Source organism: Eptatretus burgeri, unplaced genomic scaffold, assembly GCF_056783735.1.
Source record: "Eptatretus burgeri isolate ZD-2024b unplaced genomic scaffold, Ebu_testis_v1 Ebu_testis_scaffold_3185, whole genome shotgun sequence".
Lineage (NCBI taxonomy): Eukaryota > Metazoa > Chordata > Myxini > Myxiniformes > Myxinidae > Eptatretus > Eptatretus burgeri.
In genome coordinates, this window is record NW_028225135.1 from 1 (window position 1) to 26,864 (window position 26,864).

Consider the following 26,864-nt stretch of genomic DNA (forward strand, 5'->3'; position numbering starts at 1 on the left):
GCTGTAAAACCTCTTTGCCTTGTAAATCAGTGCTTGTGATTTATTTTGCCAGCATGTGAAAGAGCTCTGATTTGTTCTCACTGACACGAAGAAAGCTTTGCCAGTTAGTTGGCACCTTTAATGAAAGATCAATTCTCCTTCCGAGTTGTCTCACTTTTCACTGGAATAGCACGTGATGGTCCTTCACTTTTAACTGACGGTTGTTGCATCATGGATATACCTGTCCCATGAAAAGACTCTTTGGCAGTTGTTGAACTCGGGTTGTGATCAATATTGTCCACTGCTGCCACAGTAAAGATGTTCCTTGCGAGTTTGGGAGGACAAACCCCTCCTTCCTTATCATACATGGCACAAACTTTGTTAGCTATCTCTGTAGAAATTCCAAGGACACGATCATATGACATACATAATCCTATGCTGTCGAGATTATCAACCAGACCTTTCTTTCTCGTTTCTCCATGGATCTTTAGTGATAGATAAAATGGTGGAGGTGTTTTGTTTCTCTATCCCTGTTGTGTCGATCAGTTGTGTTTGGTGATGCCCAGCATGAACTGGATGTGTTGACACTGTTGAACACAATAAGTTGTGAGATCGTTTGACTTGCACGGCCTGTGGGTTTGTCTTGCACCTTGCACAGTTTGATCTTTAATATTTGGTCCAGCAAGTATCATGTTAATTAATGCTGTTCGAGTGGAAGGTATAGATTTCTCCTGACAATCAGGAAGAAACTGTCCATCAAAGCACTGCTTCCGTTTCAAAATATCATGTCGAATGATGTTGGAAGCCTTTGCTAGGATAAATTCCTCAGAATGAAAATCTTCATTGCATGCTTGTTAAAAAGCTGCTCCAATATCTTGGTCAAATACAAGTCGAAACTCCCTGCCTTCATTGAAAGACCGAAGATCTGGAATGGCAGTCAATATCCGGTTCTTGAGCCTTGTGGTGTGTACTTGCACTTCATCTATACCAAGCTTCTGTATCCTAGATATGTAAAGGCTCTTAATGTTCTTCGGACTGAAAACTGGCCTGGATTCCATTGATTCTTTGTGTGATTCGATGCATGAGACCAGTTCCGCAAAGGCTAAGCCATGCAACAAGCTGTCTGAAGACTTTTCCGTATTCTTATTCCTTGCAAGTTCTGCCCATTTGTGGAGTTTTGCCAAGCAAATTGTACGGTATTGAGCATCAATGGCCATCAAATCCCCAGCAGATACTTTTTCCATCAGCTGACTATCAGAAAGTTCTGTAGCATTTACTTCCTTACTTTGAAGTTAACGTCAAATGAGGCAGCCTAATGAAGGCCATCACGTCCAGCAGGATTGTTGCAGAAGATGCACAGATCTGGTCCTTGATTCTCTGAACAGGATCTTCTTGTTTTCTCAGGACTTTGCTCTGGTGATTCCACAGTTTTTTCTCTTGTGTGCTCTCTGAAACTTTTCATTACTGACTTTATTTCTGCACGACTTCTGCCGGGCAGCACTATTTTTCTGTAATGTGTCTGCTAAGTTTGTGCAAATATTTAAGTGTTGTATATTCACACCATCGGGGATGGCATCAAGTTCCTTAAATTTCAGAAGATTTTCAGCAACATATTTGTACCCAGCAGCAACATCCTCTCTTGTAGATTTTGCATGACACTACAATGGCTCTGAAGATTATTTCCTGCAAAGTGTACATAACTTCCAGTCAGTTGGATCGTTGGTGTCCTTGGAGGAGCTTGGCACCTCAATGTCTACAATCTTGTGTTTCTGCATCTCTACTCTTCGACTTGATGTTTACTTCTCATTACCTGAAAGAAAAAAATAATTATTAGTAAACACTAAGCTGCAAAACCAAAACAGTGTGTTATGTACTAATGCAATGCATAGATTGTAAGTTTTATTGTTTGGAATGACTTCTGACCTCAAATCGATACATTTCGAGACCAAGATGTTGGTTCCAGGATGGAGAGTTCAAAACATATGGACGTCCAGATGAACTTGGCGGCCATTTTGAAAAAGCTTCAACAACAGCCACCAGGGGACACTGCTGACCTGGATCCACATCGAAAAATAATCAGTTTGGGGAAACTTCATGTATGTACCAAGTTTCATGCTTTTAACCCAAAGTGCACGATTTTTGGCTTCTCTGCCCCACAAATAGGTAACCTGGAGTTTTGAGGACCCCAAGGTAAGCTTGGATTTTTTTCAACAAAATAAATAAATTTTAACCCTTCATAGGTGGCCTGGGGGTTTTGAGGACCCCAAGGTAAACTGGGTTTTTCAAAACAAAACAAAAAACATTTTTAAAGGTACATTTTTTTAAAGCTATGTTTTTTCTAAAAAAAAAATAAAAAAAATTGTTATTAAGAGTAAATTAATGTCGTTTCAGTCTTAAACTATGGCAAAGGATTTAAATTTGATCTACACATCATGTTATTGACATAAAATGATGAGCAAATTATTACCCAAGGTGGGCTCCGAAAGACCCCAGGTTACCCAGATGTTACTACAGGATGAAGGTTACCTGTTAAGCGTTAAATAAATGATTTCTTGAACGCCCTTTGTTTGGTATATCTTCTGTTTGCAGTTGATTTTTAGAAGTAGGTGTGCACACCTCGGTGACCCAACTGGTATTTTCTTCTTTGGGCCCAGATTCATCCCCCTCGAATACCGCACAGCAATCCTCCTCGAGTTCCGAACAGCCAGAAATATATAAATGAGCGATTGCTGCCATGCTCGTTACCACACCTGTGTTTGTGTTGTTGAGTCACAGGTACTCTGTGAATGTTGATAAACACACAAAAATCGACACACACCCACTTATGCACACAAATCTATGTACACACACGTCCAATAAGAGAACAACCAAAGAAACAGGAAAGGTGACACATCTCCTGTACATGGATGATCTAAACTCCTTATAAACACGTCAAAATCACAGATCATCAACCTTGCTCTTTAGTTCAGCGGTTAGAGCACTGGTCTTGATCAACCAGTGGTCATGAATTTAAATCCCACAAGAGCCTGTGTTTTTATTTCTTGGTGATGTCATGCAGCAGGAACGTTGAATGTCTCCATTTGTTAAATTTATTGATGGAATTCATTCTCTGTTTGTATTACACCAGCTGTTTCAAATGCTCGAGATCCCTCCAGAGAGACAGCCCTGATCTCATATCTTGCATTGACGGCCTCCATCCGTTGCTGGAACAGCAGAAACAGCACGTCCAAGCTACAACGACAAGGTCTGAATAGAAACTTACGATCTGAGATCAGCCGTTGGAGAAAAGATTTGATTTGGAGCCGAATGGTTTCAACTCCGAGGTGAACAGCCAGAATTCTTGGCGGTTATGACGCACGCGGGATTGAAAGCAGAGAAGGCGCTTCCCTGAAGCGGAAACACACGGCTTTATTCTCGAACCCACAACGAATAAAAGAACACAAAGAAATTCAACAATAATGGTTTAATGGAACTAAATCAACGACGTGAAAATGAAAGGTGAAGTGAAAAACTAAATCCGAATTTGAGACGTCTGACGAAAACTACATCAGTCCAGAGACGTCTCCACGACACACAGACAAGGGGAAAGATAAAATAAAAGAAAGTCCCGCATTCATGCCAGCACTCAGCTTCACGTCCACAATTGGCCTTTGGGAGCCTGGTGGTCGTTGAACTTCGAAGTCACCACGCGGGAAGCTCACAAGATGGTGCTGAGTCGCTCTCTGCGACACCACGTACATGAAGTAATTCGTGCGGGAGGTCCTCTTTAGCTCTCCACTCCATCCGAATGCCAAGAGCCCCACAAACCACCACCGCACCTCCTACTCACGATCGCTCTCTCTCTCTCTCTCTCTCTCTCTCTCTCTCTCTCTCTCTCTCTCTCTCTCTCTCTCTCTCTCTCTCTCTCTGTACCAGGTCCACACAAACCAAAGATTGCCAACCTTCCTCCTTGATGAAGAAAAACCCAAGCGACATTCTTTTGTCCCAACCTCCCTCAAACCTTCTGCCTGACGTCACCCCAACCAATCATTAACCTCGGGGGCGTGGCCTGCTGATTATGATTCCTGGGAGGCGGAGTTTTGTCTGCTTGGGAATGTTTAGGTTCTGTGGGAAGTTGGGTCGGTTGTTGTAAAAACGTGTTTCTTTATGGCCGGCCTAGTGAATGTAAAAACGCAGGAAAAGGTCACAGGGTGCAATCACATGTTGGGAGAAACTAGCCTTAGGCCCTACCTATTTAACACAACACCACCCCCGTGTTGGGACACGTAAACAATCTTTAGCTCACAGTTTTCCCAACTTAAGTTACATCGAGATGTCTCCTACCCATGCACGGACCATGCTCGACTACACAATCCTATCTTCACTGAGGATTCCTCCAACTACCCTCACAAACGTAACAGAATATTCATGTTTTGCCTCATGCATGTTTCTGCTCCGCCAATGTCGCGTCATCTCCGCTGCAAGCAGGTGAGAGCGGCGCTTCCCCGTCTGGCGGGTGGTGTGGTTGGATGTGGAGAAGGCACAGTTTTTCCCATCGCACTTGAAGTGTTTGAAGATAAAGGAAAAATGATTTAAATTTTTACAAGAGTTGTTTAACCTGCCTGTAGCATTCTCTATTCAAGAATCGAGACACGTAGGCCGTTCCAGGATACCCGCCAGCTTGTGCTGCATATGAACGAAGAAGACGACACATCTTTCAATGCTTTATCTCAGTGAGTTTATTCGTACCATTTCAACTGGATCAGAGCAAAGCTTCATCTTCATCTTTTGCACTTTATCACAAGTACACACCATATTCTTCTCTCCACTCTTCCGGAATGCACGCTTCTGATCAATGGAGAGTGGCATTGGGAATAAACAAAGGAAAGAATGAAACTGTGGCTAGCAGCCATGGCAATGTAATGAGCTGTGATTCTTCAATGGTGGACGGTGGAGCAACAGACGGTGCAATACATCTTTCATCCTTCATCTACCGCCTTATCTTAACTCTTTAACGGCAATAGGCCACAATGACTACAGTGACGACAACCACCACTGGTACTCCATCACTTTGACCAACATGACTACTCCCAACATAACTTGAAACATCATTACGACTAACATTACTGCAACCATCACCACAACTAACATTCCGAGTATCACTTGAACTGGCAGAACGTGTTCAGGAGTTTAACCTTCGATGCGGTACTCGAGCATCAGCTTTCATCAAAGTATCTCAATGACGATTCTGTAAGACGTGATATCTACCAAACCAAACAATGGAGGCCAGGATTCCCCACAAGACCGCAGCACACATCCATTCCTTCATCAAGGAAGGCAGAGATCTTCCTTTGTAACTTCGCACGAAATCTTCCTGAGGGAAACACAGAAAACCAGGTATAAATGTCATCGCTCCGTGGTGGTACCGCGGCCCTGAACTCGCACCCCTCTATTGGAGGACAGCCCGGATCAAACCGTCTTCAGGATCCCCACCAACACCGTCCGGTCTCTCAAACCGCTCGCGCAGAACGACTAAAGGACTAGAGCAACCCAGGCTCCCCATCTCGGGACTGGACCCACAACACCGGCTCGATGACTCACCCAACCGCCTCGTTCTCGAATCCAGTCCCCAAGGTTCTCCACCACGAATCGGCTCATCTCGAGGGACAACACCTCGGCTCGTTCGTCCACCGTTCCGAACCGGTCGTCCATTTCCTGAGCGACCGTGGCCAACAGGACGATGACGGCGACGAGGCGTCCCCAGTTCACCTCCTCATCGGAGAACACCTCTTCCGCGACGCGGGTCGCCGTTCCTGCCACCGAGCTGGCGTTACTCAAATCGTGGGGGTTCGGGTACAGCCGTCCCAACATCTCCCTAAAGGTCTCACGGTGTTGGGAAAACACCTCGTCACCGAGCCGGATGAGGACCGATTCTGCCTGGTTGAGGGGCTGCGGAGCGTCCGGTGCCACACGGTGCATCACGTAAGTCTTGATCAGCGCCGTGGTTTCTTTGATTAACAGATCGTCTTCCATGGTGAAACACTCAGGCCTTGGCACAGCAACACAAGCTCGAGCAGCCGCGATCGGTGAGGCCCACAAACCGTCGGGATTCTTCTTCTTCCTCTTTTCAGTAGTTGTTTTATGACTGAAATTTCCTTCCACGCAGTTAAATTACAATTCAACACTAATTTACACTTAACACGAACTGGTTTGTATAAATCAATTGTATAAATAGAAATAATTATTAAACAACAACTCTCAGAGATTTTACTCACAACAAAGGGAGGCCTCGGTGGGCGGGGCTCATATGACGCACGTGATTCTTCTTCTTCAACTTTAATTCGACTTCTTCTGTTGTTGTTTCAAGGTCGTTTTTCCTTCGAAGCAAATTTATCAACATTCACTGAAAACAAAAAATAATTCAATTAAAATTGGTTTATATTTGGGATGCGTGTTCGTTCAAAGTACAAATATTTGTATTTTTTAAAGCCTGGTGTTGGCGCAGTGGTTCGGACAGCGGCTTGGGACCCAAAAAGTGCTGAGTTCAAGCCCCGCTGGGCCACTGAATATACATATATATAAATATGTATATATATATATATATATATATATATATATATATATATATATATATATATATATATATATATACACTGCATATGTGTGTGTATATGTATGTAAAAATACATATATATATATATATATATATATATATATATATATATATATGTATATACCAAGTCGTATAACACCAGGGGGTTGACTCAGCCTGTCATCCTTCCGAGGTCGGCGAAATGAGTACCAGTGTACTGGGCCGGTGTATAACCCGGTTAAAATAGGTGTACCAGATCCCTGTGTCGGAAGAGGCGACCAGGGTTGTGTCAGGAAGGGCATCCGGTGTAAAACATGTGCCAAATCACTATGCTGTGGCGACCCCTCACGGGAGCAGCCGAAAGAAGAAGAAGAATTTTTTTTTTAATCCGATTATATCCTTATCGACAAATTTCTTGTTCAACATCGTTGAGGTCATATTGTTGCGAATTTGGAAGCTTACTGCACACAACAACCAGGTCCTCGAGATCAGCTATTTCGGTAAGTATGTGTTCCTCGTTAGGGTCCCGTCCTATGTTTAATGGGTGATTAATTGTACGTGCGCTGTGAGTTATTTTGAGAGTTGGGATTTAAATTACCAACAACCACAACAACGACACCTGCCCTCGCTTACTTTCACCATCATCCACCACACCATTGCACTGTGGACGTTGGTGTGCTGGCTTCGCCCCAAATATGGGCACAAGCGTTGCGACAAGCGGTTCGCTCTGGCTGAGCCGCAAATACGGGCAAAAGTGTTTCGTTCTGGCTTGGCTCAAAATATGGGCATAGAGCGTTCTCTCTGCCCAATGAGGGAGTGCGAGCGGGGGATAAGAGAAGCGCGCGTGGGCCAAACGAGAGTTGTTGTTGAGAGTTGTCTTCTGATCTTGAGAGAGTTGAGTTTTGAGAATTATCTGCTGGTCTTCGGACGTCTGGTGGTCTTCTGAAGCCAGTCATCGCCTTCCTGGGGTCCCGCCAACAGAGCGTCTTCTCTTGTGGCCTGTGCGCCTGCGAGCCTGTCCCACGAGGATCCCCTGCCTGGGCTTGGAGCGGCATAGCGTGGTGGGTTCGAGTCCTATCACACCGGATCGTGGAAGAGTGCATGAGGCGGGAAGGTCCAAGAATAGGCAAGCAGGTGAGAGCGGCACTGCCCTGTCTGGCGGGAGGTGTGGTTGGATGTGGAGAGGGCACGGTTTTTCCCGTCGCACTTGGAGTGTTTTAAGATAAAGGAAAAATGATTTAAATTTTTACAAGGGTTGGTTAACCTGCCTGTGGCATTCTCTATTCAAGAATCGGGATACGTAGGCCGTTCCAGGATACCCGCCACCTTGTGCTGCATACGAACAAAGAAGACGACACATCTTTCAATGCTCTTCCTCAGTGAGTTTATTTGTATCATTTCAACTGGATCAGAGTAAAGCTTCTTTATCACACATACATACTACATTCTTCTCTTCACTCTTACCGAATGCACGCGTCTGTTCAATGGAGAGTGGCATTGGGAATGAACAAAGGAAATAATTAAACTGTGGCGAGCAGCCATGGCAATGTAATGAGCTGTGATTCTTCAACGGTGGATGTTGGAGCAACAGACGGTGCGAGATGTCGTTCATCCTTCATCTTCTGCCTTATCTTTACTCTTCAACGGTAATAGGCTACGATGACTACAGCTACGACAATCACCAGTGGTACTCCATTACTTCAGCCATCATGACTTCTAACATGACTACTGCCAAGATATAACTACCGCAATTAACATTACGCCGACCACTTGTACGAACATTACTTTTTCCAACACCACAACTCCGAACATTACTCCCACCATCACTATTACTAGCATAACGTGTTCGGGAGTTAAACCTTCCACGTGGTACTCGAGCATCAGATTACATCAAAGTATCTCAATCATGATTCTGGAAGATGTGATATCTCACAAACCAAACAATGGAGGCCATGATTCCACACAAGACCACAGCACAGACCCATCGGGTCCTCAAGGAAGGCAGAGATCTTCGTTTGTACCTTCGCACAAAATCTTCCTGAGGGAAACACAGAAAGTCTTCAGTTGAGGTAAACTCCCGCCATTTAACCATTACATCCACAGGACACGTTTGAGAGATACAGGTGCACGACCAAGACTAAATGTCATCGCTCCGTGGTGGTACCCCAGCCCCAAACTCGAACCCCTCTCTTAGATTCGAGGACCGTCCGGATCGAACCGTCTTCAGGATCCCCACCAACACCGTCCGGTCTCTCAAATTGCTCGCGCGAAACGACTAAAGGGCTCGAGCGACCCAGGCTCCCCATCTCGGGACTGGACCCACAACACCGGCTCGATGACTCACCCAACCGCCTCGTTCTCGGATCCAGTCCCCATGGTTCTCCACCACGAATCGGCTCATCTCGAGGGACAACACCTCGGATCGTTCGTCCACCGTTCCGAACCGGTCGTCCATCTCCTGAGCGACCGTGGCCAACAGGACGATGACGATGACGAGGCTTTCCCAGTTCACCTCACAAAGGGACAACACGGCTTTCGCAACACGGCGGGTCACCGTTCCTGCCATCGAGCTCACGTTACTCAAATCGCGGAGGTTCGGGTACAACGGTCCCGCCATTTCCTCATAGGTCTCACGGTATTGGGAAAACACCTCGTCACCGAGCCGGATGAGGACCGATTCTGCTTGGTTCAGGGTCTGCGGCTCGTCCGGTGCCACACGGTGCATCACGTAGGCCTTGATCAGCGCCGTGGTCTCTTTCATTAACAGATCGTGTTCCATGGTGAAACACTTAGACCTTGTCACAGGAACACAAGCTCGAGCAGCCGCGATCGGTGAGGCCGACAAACCGTCGGGATTCTTCTTCTTCCTCTTCACTTCCAACTTTTCAGTTGTTGTTGTTTTATGACTGATTCTCCTTCCGCGCAGTTAAATTACAATTCAATATAAATTAACACTGAACACGAACTGGTTTGTATAAATCGATTAAATAATTATTAAACAACAACTCTCAGAGATTTTACTCACAACAAAGAGAGGCCTTGGTGGGCGGGGCTAATATTACACACGTGATTCTTCTTCTTCAACATATCGACTTCCTCTGTTGTTGTTTCAGGGTCGTTTTTCCTTCGAAGAAAATTTTTCAACATTCACTGAAAACATAAAACACGAAATAATTTAAATAAAATTGGTTCATATTTGGGATGTACGTTCGTTCAAAGTATATATATATATATATATATATATATATATATATATATATATATATATATATATATATATATATATATATATATATATATATTTGACGTTGTGAGACAAAGTGAGGCGTTGTGGAGTGGCTGGTCAGGTAGCTCATTGGATTACAAACAGGTTTAGTGGTGAGAAGCAAAGAGTGGCTGTGAGTGGGAGGATGTCTTGCTGGGAGGATGTAAGTGGCGGGGTACCTCAGGGATCAGTACTCGGACCATCACGATTCATTATTTACATCAACGACTTGGATCATTGGGTGAAGAGTAAGCTTTCCAAATTTGCAGATGACCCAATTGTGTGCAGTTCTGGTCACCACAGTTCCGGAAGGACATCGATGCCATCGAGAAGGTTCAGCGTCGGGTGACTAGATTGATTCCGGGTCAAGCTCGACTCAGCTATGAGGATCGGCTGAAGGAGACGGGGCTTTATACACTAGAAAGGAGGCAGTTCCGAGGAGGTATGATGGAGATGTTTAAGACAATGAAAGGTTGAGATAAAACAAGTACAGATGAATTATTCAACAGAGTGGACAGTGACAGAACCAGGGGCCACAGCCTGAGACTAAGGAAGAGGAGAGTTAAGACGTAAGGTAGGGGACTTTTACTCAGACAGGAGTTAATGCATGGAATGGTCTCCCTGGAAAGGTGGTGGCAGCAGAAAAAAGTAGAAAAGTTTAAATTAGAATTAGATAGGCACCTCCAAGTTATGGAGATAGAGGGGTACGGGGATGTTGATAAGACTTTATGTAGTTTGAATATTGATGGGTGATTGTGTACATGTGTGCGGAGTGCTGTTGGTGGGGGTCTAGTTAAGGGGGTTTGCGTGGTTGATGTTGTGTGTTTTTAACCAAGTCCATGCCCCCTCCCCGAGGGGAAGAAAAAAAATACAAAACCAACAAAAACCAAAAAAACAAACAAATTTTTTTATTTAATAAATGAAAAACATTTTTTTGTATTTTCTTCCTTGGATATTGTGTGGTTGGGTTGGTGTGGTGTTCGACCAGGTTTGATGGGCTGAATGGCCTCCACCTGTGTTAGATTTCTTTGTAAATTTCCTTGTGAAAATCCGATTATAACCTTCTTTTCTGCCATTTTCTTGTTCAACATCGTTGCTGAACCCTCGTCCAGACGAAAGTGGGGGAGGGTCAGGGTTGCCAGATGTCCAATAAGTAAGTGTCCTATTTGTCTGATGATTCAACCTCTTGTACGATGTACGATCGATAATTGCAAATGTGCGATGTTCAGTTCTTTGAGAACCAAGGCTCGTGTCGTCAAGAAGCAAAGAGAAACACGAGTTTATTTACTCACGTTTCTCTTTGCCTCTTGACGACACGCGTTTTGGTTCTCGAAGAACCAAAAAGTACTTTGCTTTTAGGAATGCTCCTTGTTGATCCTTCTTCCTTTGCCACCGCACCTCCTTCCACAGTAGGTGATGTAGAGGCTCAAGTGCAGATGCTAAATCCGGCAAAAAAAAACTTACCCCTGGAGCTCAGGAGCCCTCAGAAGGAATTCAGTTCTTTGACATTTCTTGGAGCAGGTGCCTCAGTGATCGCCATGATCTTCTCATCCGTGGACTGTATCAAGTTCACGGTTAACTTGTGGCCGAGGAATGTGACTTCAGCAGCGAGAGAAACACATTTATGTCATCGTAATCACAATCCCACATCTTGCGACTTCTTCAAGACACTCTGAGGGTTGTGAAGATGGTCGCTAACGGAATCTCCCGTGACGAACAAATCATCAAGGTAGATCACGGATCCTGTAATCCCCAGCAGTAAATTTTCCTTTGTGCGTTGGAACACAGATAGCGTCGTTGACACGCCAAACGGTAAGCGTGTGTGATCTGAACAATCCACGATGTGTGTTCATTGTGACAAATTCACGTGAAGTTTCTGACAAAACCAACTGCTGGTAGGTGTGCCTCAAGTCGAGCTTGTGAAGGGTTTCCCCCCCAAAAAGTTTTGTGAACAACTCATCAATGCAGGAATGGGGTAAGTGTCTGAGGGGGATGCCGGATTGACTGGAACCTTGTGGTCTCCAGATATCCGAACTGAGCCATCTCTTTTCATAACCGGGACGATCCCACTGGGATACCATGTTAAAAAATTTTCCTTAAAAAAAATCTCATGTTCATGTTCCACCCATGTCTTGCGTCATGCATGTTTATGCTCCGCCAATGTCGCGTCATCTCCGCTACAAGCAGGTGAGAGCGGCGCTGCCCTGTCTGGCGGGTGGTGTGGTTGGATGTGGAGAAGGCACAGTTTTTACCGTCGCACTTTGAGTGTTTTAAGATAAAGGAAAAGTGATTTAAATTTTTACAAGGGTTGGTTAACCTGCCTGTAGCATTCTCTATTCAAGAATCGGGACGCGTAGGCCGTTCCAGGATACCCGCCACCTTGTGCTGCATACGAACAAAGAAGAAGACATCTTTCAGTGCTCTATCTCAATTATTTATTCGTACCATTTCAACTGGATCAGAGTAAAACTTCTTTATCACACGTACATACATACTACATTCTTCTCTCCACTCTTACCGAATGCATGCTTCTGATCAATGGAGAGTGGCATTGGGAATGAACAAAGGAAAGAATCAAACTGTGTCTCGCAGCCATGGCAATGTAATGAGCTGTGATTCTTCAACGGTGGATGGTGGAGCAACAGACGGTGCGAGACGTCGTTCATCCTTCATCTTCTGCCTTATCTTTACTGTTCAACGGCAATAGGCCACAATGACTACAGCTACTACAACCACCACTGGTACTCCATAACTTACACCATCATGACTTCTAACATGACCACGACCAACATTTAACTACCACAACTAACATTCCGACTACCACCTGCACGAACATTACTCCCACCATCACTATCACAAACATTACCACGACCACTTGTACTAACATAACGTGTTCGGGAGTTAAACCTTCCACGTGGTACTCGAGCATCACATTACCTCAAAGTATCGCAATGATGATTCCGGAATTTGTGATATCCCACTAAGCAAACAATGGAGGCCATGATTCCAAAGCAGACCGCAGCACAGACCCATGGGGTCATCAAGGAACGCAGAGACCTTGATTTGTACCTTCGCACAAAATCTTCCTGAGGGAAACACAGAAACCCGTCAGTTGAGGTAAACTCCCGCCATTTAACCATTACATCCAAAGGACACATTTGAGAGATACAGGTGCACGACGAAGACGAAATGTCATCGCTCGCTCCGTGGTGGTACCCCAGCCCCAAACGCTAACTCTCCTATTGTTACGAATCTGGAAACCATGCGCACTCAACATTCAGGTCGCAAAGTTAGTTATGCCTGTAAGTACGTGTGAGATACGTCCCTTTCCTTTTTGTCTGGTGGGAGACTCGAAAACATGCGTTGTGACGTCTTTAGTTAGGTTTATTACATCCTCATCAACAACAATTACGATGACATCAACGACAACAACGCCACCGCCCCGCACTCGACCGGTCGCCATTGCCCACGTGTTTTTGGCTGAAAGCGTGGGCGGAGCCTCCATCGCCTCAGATCGAGGCTCTGTCCCAAGGAAGAGCACGGACCGTTTCCTCCAGCCAATGAGCGAAGGACGAGCATGACACGCACGCCCCAGCCAATCGGGAGGTGACCACGAGTCATCCGACAACCCCTCGTCCAATCAGGAGGCAAGTGGGAGGAGAAGAGACCTCTCCCACCTCAGAAGGGTAGAGTGGTTGTCTGGACCAGTGTTGGGCAGACAAGGGTGCGTTCTGCAGGATCGTGGCGATTGCGGTCTGCGGTGTTGGTTGCGAGTGCGGCTTGGTCTGGGTCGTGGGTTTGAGTCCCACTGTGATAGTTTGCGTTGGAGCGCTCGAGCCGGGATCCCCGTTCCCGTCACGGACTCCGAGCTCCACAAGTGCGGGTCCGGTGAAAGTGTGTGTGTGTGTGTGTGTGTGTGTGTGTGTGTGTGTGTGTGTGTGTGTGTGTGTGTGTGTGTGTGTGCGTGCGTGCGTGTGTGTGTGTGGGTGTGTGTGTGTGTGTGTGTGTGTGTGTGTGTGTGTGTGTGTGTGCGTGCGTGCGTGCGTGCGTGCGTGCGTGCGTGTGTGTGTGTGTGTGTGTGTGTGTGTGTGTGTGTGTGTGTGTGTGGCGCCAGTCTGATAACAGGGTTCCCACTCAATCTCAAAAATGAAATTCCCTGACTGTGTTGGTAAAGATTCCCTGACCTTTTCAAACGTAAAAATTTATAAAGTTATTTTAGTCGGCTCCTCCTCCCCGACACCGACTCCTTTCCATCACCATTTTCATTTATACATGGTGTACATGCAATCATTTTCAATTCTTTTCTTCTTTTTAAAATGCCAATACAAGCAGAAAATTGTGTCCGCTTCAAAATTTATTTGAATCTTAAAATATGTAGGCGTGCTTGAGACAACTTCTGAATACCATTTTTGTTGGGAAATTAAACTGATTCTTCATTTGGGTGTTAACTTTGGTCTTTTTGAAAATGGCCCAGAAAGTCCACTTTCCCAGCTCGTACTGGCATTTTAATTTTTTTTGTTAATATAAAACTCACAAAACACAAATCATATGAACGTCAAACGTGCCAGGTACCATGACTAGATCAGAATTATATCAGAAAAAATTTAGCAACATTTACAACATCTAAATCTTGCAAAATAACAACGAAACATTGATATTGTTAAAGTGACATTGCAGACAAGCCAGAACAGCCGACGATATTGCAGAAATGACTAACAGACTACTATATTGTACATTTTTCTACAAGCATCTGGTCCTAAAAAGACCGTTTGTTGAACTTCTACGGTTAGGTGGGTACTCCTGTACCATTTCCTGCGGATGCAGGTACGTTCACCGCCGCAGAAGTGAAATTACTCAAATGTTACATGGGAAGTTGCAGTAACAGTCGAGATGTTGTATACTAGAATTGCGGAAATGTCAATAACATCAAGCAGCGTGTGTAGCTTGGAATGATATGGTCGGCAAAAACTTGCAATTAAGGAAACATATGTGAATTGTGAATGTGAAATTGAATTGAAATAAATGTGAAAAAAAGGTCTGAGGAGTGAGAGTTTCAATTAGTTACTTTAAGAAAATAAGAACTTTTTTTGTTACTTTTGTTCTTGATGAAAAAGTTCAAGAACATCTTTTCTTATTTTGTTCTTTACAAAAAAACGTTCTTATTTTCTTAAAGTAACTCATTAAAAATCTCACTCCTTGGACCTTTTTTCTTTAAGAAAATATTTCTGACAGTGTACTTTTGTTGTGACACCGGCATCAGACCTGAATTAGTAGCTGACAATGCACATACACTGTTCTGAAGTTCTAGATTATGATTATTGAACTGTACTTTATACATGTTACAAGTCATTTATATTACACTCTGAACACCCGAGCTTAACGAAAGGGTACAACTGTAATCTATAAACAGCTTTAGCCCCTCAAATCACACAAAAGACATGGTAAAATCTTTGTTTCTGTCATTGAATGGGGGCACGCTCCTCATGGCTGAAATACGAAGATAAAGTCGATACTGGCAACTGTACAGCTCTGACTTTCATGAAAAGAGCAATGAAGAAAACTTTTATAATAATGAACAAAATAATTGACTGGGTGTAAAGGGTACTAATTAAGATCATTAGGCACTAATCACACATTTCCCTGACCAACAACAAAAAAAAAATTCCCTGACCAACCTCAAATCCCTGACTTTCCAGGTCAGTGGGAAACCCTGGATAAGTAGAATTGTGTAAGTGCTTTCCTTTGCTTGTACATTGCCTGCCTTTTATTCGTGATAACTCTGCTCTGTGTTCCCCTCCCCGATTATAATTATTTGTAAAATAAAACCATGTTAAACGTCCCAGCTCGTTTTCTGTGTTTTCCTTCATTGGCCGAGCAAGGTACATATTGTGAATTAGCAAGGCCGTTCGTGCCGAAGGTTGTTCATTTGGTCCGGCGCGGCTTTGGTAACTCCCGCTCGGTTACGCCGGATCCGAGTCGGTGATAGCGACTCGATTCGGACAAAGTTGGCCGAGGGTGTGGTTTTCCCCGGGAGTTGGACGATGTGGGTGTTTAGGTATATTGAAATTAGGCAATTCACCACGCCGTCAAAATATTGGCGACCACGGTCCGCAAAGGGACCCGTGACCTTTGGAGTTATCCAAGGGTTACAACCTAAATTCCGGGTGTTCGGTGGGAATCCTCTATTGGAGGACAGCCCGGATCAAACCGTGTTCAGGATCCCCACCAACACCGTCCGGTCTCTCAAACCGCTCGTGCAGAACGACTAAAGGACTAGAGCGACCCAGGCTCCCCATCTCGGGACTGGACCCACAACACCGGCTCGATGACTCACCCAACCGCCTCGTTCTCGAATCCAGTCCCCATGGTTCTTCACCACGTATCGGCTCATCTCGAGGGACAACACCTCGGCTCGTTCGTCAACCGTTCCGAACCGGTCGTCCATTTCCTGAGCGACCGTGGCCAACAGGACGATGACGGCGGCGAGGCGTCCCCAGTTCACCTCCTCATCGGAGAACACCTCTTCCGCGACGCGGGTCGCCGTTCCTGCCACCGAGCTGGCGTTACTCAAATCGTGGGGGTTCGGGTACAGCCGTCCCAACATCTCCCTAAAGGTCTCACGGTGTTGGGAAAACACCTCGTCACCGAGCCGGATGAGGACCGATTCTGCCTGGTTGAGGGGCTGCGGCGCGTCCGGTGCCACACGGTGCATCACGTAAGTCTTGATCAGCGCCGTGGTCTCTTTCATTAACAGATCGTCTTCCATGGTGAAACACTCAGGCCTTGGCACAGCAACACAAGCTCGAGCAGTGAGGCCGACAAACCGTCGGGATTCTTCTTCTTCCTATTCACTTTCATCTTTTCAGTCGTTGTTGTTTTATGACCTGCGTTTTATATTATTTCCTCACACGAAGTTAAATTACAATTCAACGTAAATTTACACTTCGCACGAACCGGTTTGTAAAAATCGATGAAATATTTATAAAAACAACAGCTCTCAGCGATCGATCCCTCACAAGAAAGCGAGGCCTCGGTGGGCGGGGCTAATATTGTGCGATTGATTCTTCTTCTTCAACTTTATTTCGACTTGTGTTGTTGTTGTTTCAAGACCGAGTTTCCTTCAAAAGCATATTTTTCAACAAACACTGAAAACGTAAAACATTAAATAATTTAAATAAAATTGGTTCATATTTGGGATGTACGTTCGTTCAAAAAATATATATTTATATTTAAAAATCCGATTATAACCTTCTTTTCTGCCATTTTATTATGTTGAACACTTGTGCGGACAAAAGTGGGAGAGGGTCAGGATTACCAGATGTCCGATAATTAATTCAACCTCTTGTACGTTGCACGATCGACAATTACAAAATGTACAATGTTCAGTTCTTCGAGTACCAAAGATGGCGCCGTTGACGCGTCACAAACGGTTAGCGTGTGTGATCTGAACAATCAACGATTGTGTGTCCATTGTGACAAATTCACGTGAAGTTTTCCACAAAACCAACTGCTGCTCGGCCTGACTCAAGTCGAGCTTTGTGAAGCGTTTCCTCCCCAAAAAATTTTTTTGTGAACAACTCATCAATGCAGGAATGGGGTAAGTGTCTGAGGGGGTCTTCGAGATTGACTGGAACCTTGTGGTCTCCACACGTCTGATAGCTGCCCAACGAGAAGATTGTACAGGTTCTATGATCCTGACCTTGAGCAACCGATCCACCTCCTGATGTACCTTCGCTCTACAGCGAAGATGGTACCGGGCGGGCTTTCACAAACTCAGGAATTCCATTTGGGTCAATATCTAGCTCGACATTGTTATGACTCTTCACTCGGCCGAGTAATGACAGAGTCGAATGAGGGTTTTCGAATGATACGATTTATTTCAGAAGATGGCACTACGCATGCGGAATGCAGCCCAAAGGCCCTTCAGTCAGGTGCCCCCGGACCACATTGAGATTCTTACTTCAAAACAGTTGTATATATAATCACACAAAAGCAAAACTGGGTGTGGACTACAAGTGTGTGCTAAGGGATAAAGAAATAAAGAAATAAATGCGGCAGTGGGCTTCTTTCCCCCCTCCCTAGGGGCCCTCAGGGAAGTTGGATCAGTCAATCCTCAGATTCGCAACCCAACAGTTCATCTTGCAAACTAATAACTTTCTAAGACTCCTACACCCCTACACTGGCACCTGCTGATAGCAAAGGCGAAACTCTGGTGATGACTAAGAACAGGAATGTGTGGGATATCAGCATACACAGTTTTCCCAAGGACATGCTGTTGTGCAGCTGCAGAGCCATAAAGAGTTATCAAAGACATAGTGAAAACAGCATGATACATTTAAAGCAACATTTTAAAGCAAGGTTTGAATAATACACAATTACAAGCAAGGTTAGAATCCCGACAGCTGATTAACACACAGCTAATGGTCCAAAATATGACCACCTAGCATATCATCATAACAGTTTCCCTCCTTGGTCATATTTTGACCATACCCAGCCACACCTGATACTCACCAACCGAGTGGACCCCTATTTGGTTCCTGTAGCAGCTACCCCTAGGCCCCCGCGCCTGCCAAACGGGATTTGCAAATGCCGTGGATAGCCATCAACATTCCCCAAATGAGAAGTCCCCCAACTGCCAGTGGTTCAGGTTAGCTTCTGTTGCCTTTTGTCTTGCCCACTGCCACAAGTCTCCCATTAAGTTGTCATATACAAATTTGATGTTAAGTCCACACAATATTAAAGGCACTACAAGTCTATACAATATTAACAGCAACATTATTATTTAGGCAATTATACTCAACACTAATTACAACAATAATATTTACAATATGCAAATGTAATAATGGGTGAGCAGCACTGTGAGCGCTCAAGGCATGGTGTAAGCTCCTTTCTCAACTTGCGCTAGAAGACAAAAGAGTCTCATGAGATGCATATTTACATATAAGGGTCATACAAGTATTTTCCATACATGCCTTCACTATCTGGTATTGTCCATTTTCCACGATTATGCATATGCTAGTCAAAACACTGCCACATCTATCATAAACCTCCATCAGCATTTTACTTGTAGATTTCCTTTCTTTCTTGTTACAACTTCCTGTATCTTCGTGTGTAGTGAGATGTATGAGTCCATGTTTGGCTTACCTTTTCACTTGAAAGTTCGTTGAGTAATCAGTAATACCTGGAAGAGTCTTCCCCAGGGCGCCCCTCCGCCAGAACACCTTGTTGGCTCCTCAGCTGGTGGGGGTCAGGTCGGGTTGTGGCCCCATACAGAGGTCCTCGGGGTCTTCCTCCATGAGTTCGCTGTTAATTATTATGATGGCCTGGGTGAGGGGTGAGGCTTCACAGCATTTCTTTAGACAAATGGAAATGAGACGTTTGATCAGAAATACTCCAAAAATGATTCCCATGATGATTAGGATTGCTGCCCCGACCAGGCACAGTAACCAGTCTCCCCAGTCATGAAATATAGATCTCCACCCTGCGTAACCCTCCTTGCGTTCCACTCGATCGCTCGTGAGAGCTTCAAGCCTTATAGGTGAAAACACCTATAAGTGAAATGTGTTCTTCTCTGGGAGGTTACTGTATTTTCACAAGATTTCACAACTATACTCCAAAAGGGTTCTTTCGGGGCCCATGGAACTTGGGTAATTAGAGATGCGTGTTGACCCCATATGAATCCTATTTGTGCAAAGTGCCCCCGCTGGGTTTTGTCTTGCGTTTTGTTCTGCCAAGCCACTTCTGTCTTTTCTGCATTTTCTGACGTCCCCCCCTCCCAACAGGTTTTATCATAGCATAAGACCATCGAATCGATTTTATTTCCTCGTTTCATTCTATCAAATCATAAGTTTCCTCGGCTTGGACGCAAGACAGTTCTATGAGCTGCTGTGGCTGGATGGTTGTCAGCCCTCTGGAAATGAGTGGTGCGGTCTTGCCAGGTTCCTTTGAAAATATCTTTACCTTATCTAGTTCTTGGTTGTATGTTTTCCCCAACCTTGCGTATTCACCTGCTTCCATTCTTTCTCCAGCCGCTCCCCTCCTATGTCGCTGTGGGGTTGGTACTGGTTCATTTCCGTGTCCCCCTTTGCCACAGAGGTGTATACGGTTTCTTTGGCTTGAGTGTGTTAGTGTGTTGCCTAGTGATAGGTCCCCCCACAAAGGAGTAGTGTCAGTACCAGGAGTTGCATATTGTGTCGTCAAAGGTTCTGTCACTGTCTCCGTTACTACAAGGTTTACAGCATGCCACTGCACTGAACACTGCAGTCAACTGCAACATAATGACAAGTATTTGTGTAAAAGATTATTTTTAAATGATACCTCCGTACGAGGCTCCCACCATGACTAGAGCTTGCAGGACTGGAAGTTGCTCTGGGTGCATGGTGAGTGGACGTGAAGGCCAGAGACCTTACTGTACACTACTGTGGATTTTGATCAGGCAAGCATACCTTCCATCCATCTCCTTGTCTGACGGCCAGTAAAGTGTTCTGGTGTTCGTTGCTCCATCTTGTGGTTCAGGGGCGCATCTCAATCTGTTCACCATTCTTCCTAACTCCCCTGCACTATGTCCGTTACTAACTGCCATTGAGATGTGCGGTGTTAGTCCTTCTCTGTGCTTCATTAGTTCGCGCTCTCTGGCGGCTTGTTTCACCTCCACTGCCGCTCCTTCCTTCCCGATCCATCGGTTGGTTGTCATCAGAGAGCGTTTGACGGTGTAATCTCTATGTGCTTTGGCCACGTATTCATAATCCTGCCCTGTTTCATCGTAGTAGACAGTGAGTGCAGTGCAAAGCCAATTCCATTCTTTCCAGATCGATGTCGTTGCTAAGCAACCATTCCTCTACATCCCTTTAATTCCGCTTATACTTCCCAAATCCAATGAATTTATCCTGACAGATAGAGGCTCATATAAAGACAACAGACATGCTTTTCTGTCCGCTTCCAGACAAACATCTCGACCCCGACAGGCAGAGAATCGAAACGCTCCCTCGTCAAGGCCCACGATGGCTGCGTGTTCAAACAGCACGAGCTCCGCCCGTAATTTTCCCCAAAAACACCGCCATCCTGATAAGTGCGTAGCCTACCAAACGTCCTTGTTCTTGGATGTCTGACATGTAAACAAGGACAAATGTGTCCAAGAGCCACGTCCTAAAGGTTTTGTCTTCACCAGAATAATAATAAGAACAACGCGGAACTCTTAGAGCCGGCGTTTACTACGCGAGACGCGGCTAAAAGATAAACCCACTTTAAATAAAATCCGTTCCTTGTTCAAAGCATTTAAATCCTCCTTTCCATCTGTTGTAGTAATCAACAATAAACCTTTTCGATCGGCTTTATTCTCACAAAACCCATACGCATATCTACAACAACATAAATATACATAGGGTAAGAATAACACAATACAATAACTTGTACACATAATACTGGAGGCAAACTCCATACTCTAATCCCAATTACATTCCTCAGAGTACACCATTCCTAATACAGTATACTACATACCATTACTGTTCCAGCACGACCCTCCACGGAGCACGCGGCATACGAGTCATCACCAGCCACCGACCCCCATACACAGTGCTGCCACATCCGCCCAATCTCCGTTGCCGCTAATCACAGTACGGCACTTCATTACCACAACACCATCCATCCTAAATCCCTCGGTCCTGCGCCTCTTCCGCGTCTTTTTTTTTTTTTTCTCTTTTCCTCTTCCGGTCACGAAGCCCAATCAACAACAACAACAACAACAACAACAACAACAACAACAACAACAACAACAACAACAACCGGAACAAACATATATATTACAGCCTTGTTTCAAAGCATTGTCGCTTCCATGTTCCGATAGCGCGTGCACTCGCCTCGAAACACAAAATCGAGCGATCCTTTGAAACGTCAATGTCCTTATTAATTAATTTTACCACAAAGCTATCTCTTTAAAATCTAGTTTGTCCACCATATTCAAAATCAGCCGCCTCGAGAAATTCCTGTACATTGCTCCGACAAGCAGGCACATTCACAGCAGGGTGTTAATTTCACTTTCAAGTTTGACAAAGCGCGCTGGGCCCATGCGTGATTACGTCATCACGCACTCACATGAGCAATACGTCTTATCAGCGCGTTGGTTTTTACGATCAAACTCACGGAACAAATATTTGACGACATCTCAAATACGTTCGTTTTAAATCGGAATTTTTACAGAATCCTAAGAAGGGCGTCCCCAAACTTTGTAAAATGTGCTAATCCATCTCGTAAACCCTCACGATAAGCTGTCCTTCGATGGGACGATTTCGTGCTTTCGGCGCGCCTGTTAAATCCTATGGCACGTCACGTGACTCGCAAAACCCCATAAAATAAGTTTTTTTCCCAGATTTACGAAAATCAAGTATAAAACATGCTTAATGACCCCAACAATGAAACCAGAATTGAAACTGACGTTAAAACGAACCCGTAACGTCGATCAGCCTTTCGAAACATGCAAAGTGGAAACAGAACTGAATTTGAATTTAAAATCAAAATGATGCTCCGTACACGTACAGTGTTCAAAGCCAAAACAGCATACAGAGTTTATCGGACCATGAGAAAACCCGAACGTTGGTCCATTTGACAAACTGTCTGCTGAAGTGGTTTTAATTATTCAATTCCCCATCGAGTTCACACACACACACACACACACACACACACACACACACACACACACTGACTCACACACACACTGACTCACACACACACACTCTCTCTCTCTCTCTCTCTCTCTCTCTCTCTCTCTCTCTCTCTCTCTCTCTCTCTCTCTCTCTCTCTCTCTCAAAATGACATTTGCCCATCACTGAATTAACAACACGTGCAGAATCGGTCATCATCGTCCTTCCTCCGGATTTGGTGTGCGCAATTCACCTCGTCCAAAGTCTTCACATTGACGATGACGACCCATCATTATCTCCATACAAACATACAAGTTGTTCCACACATACAAGTTCCAGGTTGGAACACTCAACTTACGTCTAACACAAAACTCAACCTTCCCCACCACATTGTATTCACAAATACATCCAAATAGGTAACTCTGCAAACAGCCCTTCTCCTGGCTCATTAACTTTGTGTTCTTTTCCCGTTGGTTCAAGATTCCCTCTGAATCAAATCGCTTACGTCCTGTCTCACTTTGTGACTCCGTTAGCCACGCTGCAAACGCTCTCCAGTGTTTTCCACTTTCACCGATAACTTTAAGTGTTGTTCCTTTGGGTAACTCTATGTTCTTTGCAGAGTTATTCCCCATCTTTTGTTCTTATCTTACCAACCGCCTAATAGCTGTAAATCGTTTCTCCTTTTACACCGGGACCGAGATCCCTTTCGACCCGCCGCCTAATAGCCTCAAACCCAATGAAGGCCTCTAACCTTCCCTCTCTTGGTACAGGATTCCAACCTGTTTCCTCCTTATTTCACACGGATACCTTTATCCTCGACCCTTACCGGTTCTAACATACGGCCTGCCAGCCCTCTTTGTGCCCTTCAAACAAACCGCATTCGAATCACCTCACTTATGTTTTACCGTTACAGTTCTTGATCCGAGCAGATCCTGGAGCTGCGTCCAGCGGGGCACTGCCCACCAAGTGTACAGTTTTCACCTAACTAGGGCTCCCTGTCTTAGGTGCCCTATACGTGCAATTTCCACGTACCTTTAGCTGAACCCTTGTGATCGCTGTACACCAAGTGGAGTCCCGCCGTCCACACCGCCAGCATCAGTCGCATCGCATCCTCGTCGCCAATTGTTATGACTCTTCACTCGGCCGAGTAATGACAGAGTCGAATGAGGGTTTTCGAATGATACGATTTATTTCAGAAGATGGCACTACGCATGCGGAATGCAGCCCAAAGGCCCTTCAGTCAGGTGCCCCGGACCACATTGAGATTCTTACTTCAAAACAGTTGTATATATAATCACACAAAAGCAAAACTGGGTGTGGACTATAAGTGTGTGCTAAGGGATAAAGAAATAAAGAAATAAATGCGGCAGTGGGCTTCTTTCCCCCTCCCTAGGGGCCTCAGGGAAGTTGGATCAGTCAATCCTCAGATTCGCAACCCAACAGTTCATCTTGCAAACTAATAACTTTCTAAGACTCCTACACCCCTACACTGGCACCTGCTGATAGCAAAGGCGAAACTCTGGTGATGACTAAGAACAGGAATGTGTGGGATATCAGCATACACAGTTTTCCCAAGGACATGCTGTTGTGCAGCTGCAGAGCCATAAAGAGTTATCAAAGACATAGTGAAAACAGCATGATACATTTAAAGCAACATTTTAAAGCAAGGTTTGAATAATACACAATTACAAGCAAGGTTAGAATCCCGACAGCTGATTAACACACAGCTAATGGTCCAAAATATGACCACCTAGCATATCATCATAACAGACATCATTTCCTTTCAGTTTTCCCAGCTCCAACACAAAAAGGTCTCCATCGTCCTTGAGGACTTTCCTCGATTGATCATCGGCATCGAGGTTGTTCACCTCCTGCCCATTCAACCGGGTTTCCCGGAGACAATCCCGTCCCAGCATTCTGGGCCCTGAACCTCTCTCCACCATTATGGTCAACTCTGTCTTCGGTGTGCCATACCTGACAGCGACTTCGCATTCTCCCACAATATCCACAGGTTCACCAGTATACGTGTGTGTCGTAAGGTCTGACTCGGGCAGACTGTACGTCTGTTTGGGTCGTCTGCCCTCCACTCCTCTTGGAACAGAGCCTCACTAATCAGTGATACTGAAAACCCCGTATCTATTTCCATCTGTACTTCATTGCCCTGTACCTCCAACCTCACAACCATCCATCCTTCCATGGGGACCATACTCTGTGCAGAGTAGTTGGTGCTGCCTAAGCATTCTCCTTGGTTGTTGCACACAATCCTGGAGGGGTCACCACTCTGCCGCAGGATACCAGCAAGCTCGAACTCATTCCGCCGACCTCAGAAGGATGATAGGCTGAGTCAACCCCACCTGGTATTAATTCAACACCTGAGCAGGATTTGAACTCAGGAACTAAGGATCCCAAGCCCACCACCCTAACCATTAAGCCAACACCAGGTATAACCTCACAACCAGTGGTTCGGATTTCGCTCGGTTGCTCGATTTATGAAAAAGACCGTAACGTGTCCTCTTCATTTTCCTCGTCCAACTGATATGTCTTGTGTCGAGACCTTTTTCCTCGTTCCCTGTGGACGGATGTTCTTGCTCCGAGGAATGCATTGGGTTTTGGGTTTCGAACGACTCACTCTCGCAATGTGACCCTTTTTACCACATTTCGAGCCGAACACTCGCTCGCTTGATTATTATGAGCCGTACACCCACAGCGATGACATTTTACTGTGGACCCCTCTTCAAAAGATGAAGCGAGGGATCTGGCGGCCATTCAAACTCATCATCTTGTCTCCTGGTCTCTAATCCCGCACGAATCCAGCATTTTCATGGAGATCCAACGCATTCTTTTCCACCAATTCCATTGACGAAGCTGCTACATTCAGGGAATAACTGAGAGTTCTTGCTCGATTTAGCAAGTATGTTGCTTTCCCGCAAGCAGGTAGTACAGGTATCTCACAAATCTCTCAGTCTTCGTCTGCTCTGCTTGTTAAACTTGTTGATTCAAGTTTATGAGCGATGCGATGAGCGTATGATCAGATGAGCCAATTGGAGCAGAGGAATAGCAGGAGACATTTCTGGGGAAGTTTGTCATCACCAGGTCCAGAAGGGAGGACTTCCTCTCGGGAGAAAGCCGGTTTGAAAGTTCAACGATTGAATCAGTGCCATAGAGTCACAGAAGTCCTTTGTTGAGGTGTCATGTCCGGTGAGAGAGAGAGGTACCGATTTAAATCGCCAGGTATGAGGAAGAGAGAATTGGGATGAGTGGTTAAAAGTTCCAAGACGAGGAATACCAGATAGTGTCAACGACATGATTCGCAGCTGATAAGGGATCGCAGCTGAGATTGAGTAGTTTTGAGTCACAGAAGAGGAGCCAAGGGTCTGTGACGACCGTTGCATTGGCACTTTGCATGGTCTCGATGCTCGACGTGAACGCACCGCTGGTTTCCAGGCATGCACCCTGGAACATTGGCCGGTGAGAAGGCAAATCGGATGACACCAAGGCAGATCGAAATGATGGAGAGGATAACGCAGGCGAGGAAATCCGTGGCAACCATTTCTTGAACTCCCAGGAACACCGACAGCGCCATCACGAGTCCTAACGATGGTCATGAAAATAAATTTAAAAAAAAGAACATTTATCACGAAATGTTTTGTTGGGAATAATTTTCCAGACCGTTATGCAGACACACTTTTTCTTGCATCAAACCCAACAGATCATTTGTATGTGAGAGACATAGCTGCGCAGACACCTATTGCGCCTTCGAGTCGCCAGGGAACGGAGTGCGATCCTTGGAGCGAGACGTCTGATTCTTCTGGCTGCTGGCACCTTTGTCGTCGTAGCGGTACTACAGGTATTTGTTTCATCCTCAAAATACCCCCCAATGAATTGTAATTACATTCGTTTTCACAATGGAGGACAAGACGACGGCTTCACCGAGTGAAACCCTCTCTCGGCTCAGTGTCTGGAGCTTAAAATCTGAAAAAAGAAGAAAAACCAGGAAAGTGGGATCAACATGGGGGAACGAGCAATGTGCAGTCCTGTAAGGGCTCTTGTTATTCTTCCTCACAAGCACCTTTTTAAAGTCCAGTGGTTATGGTACACCGTAGCTTTAGAACTGCTCTTTCAATGTTGCTATGGAGACCAGGAAGCAGGTACTTTACTCTGACAAGTTTCTGGCCTGAATGTTCATTAATTCCAGGCTTTTTTTTTAAAGAGGAGCAATTGTGTTGATTCATTTGTTGAAAAATGATTCAATATTTTAAAATAAAAACTTTTTTTGCTGTTTCAGTGAAATTTACTCCTGTTCTCATCGAGTGAGCCGGCGATGTTGATGGATCTTATCGTGGACAGTGTCTTTTTTTGTGACTGAAAAATACCATCCTGGATGTGCAAGGTTGACCACAGGTCGCTCAGACGA

General features: G+C 45.1%; 3 protein-coding genes across 15 annotated transcripts in view; all 3 read right to left on the reverse strand.

Annotated features, from left to right (window-relative positions):
* Nucleotides 1–3,436: 3,436 nt before the first annotated feature.
* Nucleotides 3,437–6,227, reverse strand: LOC147006333 (anti-apoptotic protein NR13-like). 2 transcript variants are annotated; one of them, XM_085869033.1, is made up of 3 exons: nucleotides 5,560–6,227; nucleotides 5,227–5,332; nucleotides 3,437–4,803 (listed from the first exon to the last, which is right to left on the reverse strand). In XM_085869033.1, exons 1-3 carry the CDS (start codon nucleotides 5,989–5,991, stop codon nucleotides 4,757–4,759), a joined length of 585 nt encoding a protein of 194 aa, XP_085725159.1. In that variant the 5' UTR covers nucleotides 5,992–6,227; the 3' UTR covers nucleotides 3,437–4,756. The 2 variants fall into 2 exon arrangements, with proteins under 2 accessions (XP_085725159.1, XP_085725158.1); XM_085869032.1 differs by having other exon boundaries at nucleotides 3,446–4,806.
* Nucleotides 6,228–7,189: 962 nt separating this feature from the next.
* Nucleotides 7,190–9,565, reverse strand: LOC147006334 (anti-apoptotic protein NR13-like). The gene is made up of 2 exons (XM_085869034.1): nucleotides 8,895–9,565; nucleotides 7,190–8,588 (listed from the first exon to the last, which is right to left on the reverse strand). The coding sequence occupies exons 1-2, from the start codon at nucleotides 9,327–9,329 to the stop codon at nucleotides 8,451–8,453; spliced, it is 573 nt and encodes a 190-aa protein (XP_085725160.1). The 5' UTR covers nucleotides 9,330–9,565; the 3' UTR covers nucleotides 7,190–8,450.
* Nucleotides 9,566–12,133: 2,568 nt separating this feature from the next.
* The window catches only part of LOC147006335 (anti-apoptotic protein NR13-like), a 35,083-nt gene continuing 20,352 nt past the window's right edge, over nucleotides 12,134–26,864 (reverse strand). For 8 of the 12 annotated variants that reach the window (XR_015054911.1, XR_015054912.1, XR_015054908.1 and 5 more), the window contains one exon: nucleotides 12,237–12,901. Coding sequence is in view for 2 of the 12 variants with exons in the window: in XM_085869030.1 (XP_085725156.1) it covers nucleotides 12,149–12,200; nucleotides 12,753–12,901; nucleotides 16,150–16,581 (633 nt within the window). In the remaining 10 variants the exon portion in view is untranslated. The other 4 variants (XM_085869030.1, XM_085869031.1, XR_015054916.1 and 1 more) reach the window with 4 other exon arrangements.

Bases quoted from the DNA above. Each gene is read 5' to 3' on its own strand.
- LOC147006333 (XM_085869032.1), bottom strand. From the start codon at position 5,991: ATGGAAGACGATCTGTTAATCAAAGAAACCACGGCGCTGATCAAGACT. The intron at 5,333-5,559 runs GTGAGTCATCGA...TGTTTCCCTCAG, and splicing joins TTCGAGAACGAGGCGGTTGG to GAAGATTTCGTGCGAAGTTA. The intron at 4,807-5,226 runs GTAGATATCACG...TCCATTGATCAG, and splicing joins GGCCTCCATTGTTTGGTTTG to AAGCGTGCATTCCGGAAGAG.
- LOC147006334 (XM_085869034.1), bottom strand. From the start codon at position 9,329: ATGGAACACGATCTGTTAATGAAAGAGACCACGGCGCTGATCAAGGCC. The intron at 8,589-8,894 runs GTGAGTCATCGA...TGTTTCCCTCAG, and splicing joins TCCGAGAACGAGGCGGTTGG to GAAGATTTTGTGCGAAGGTA.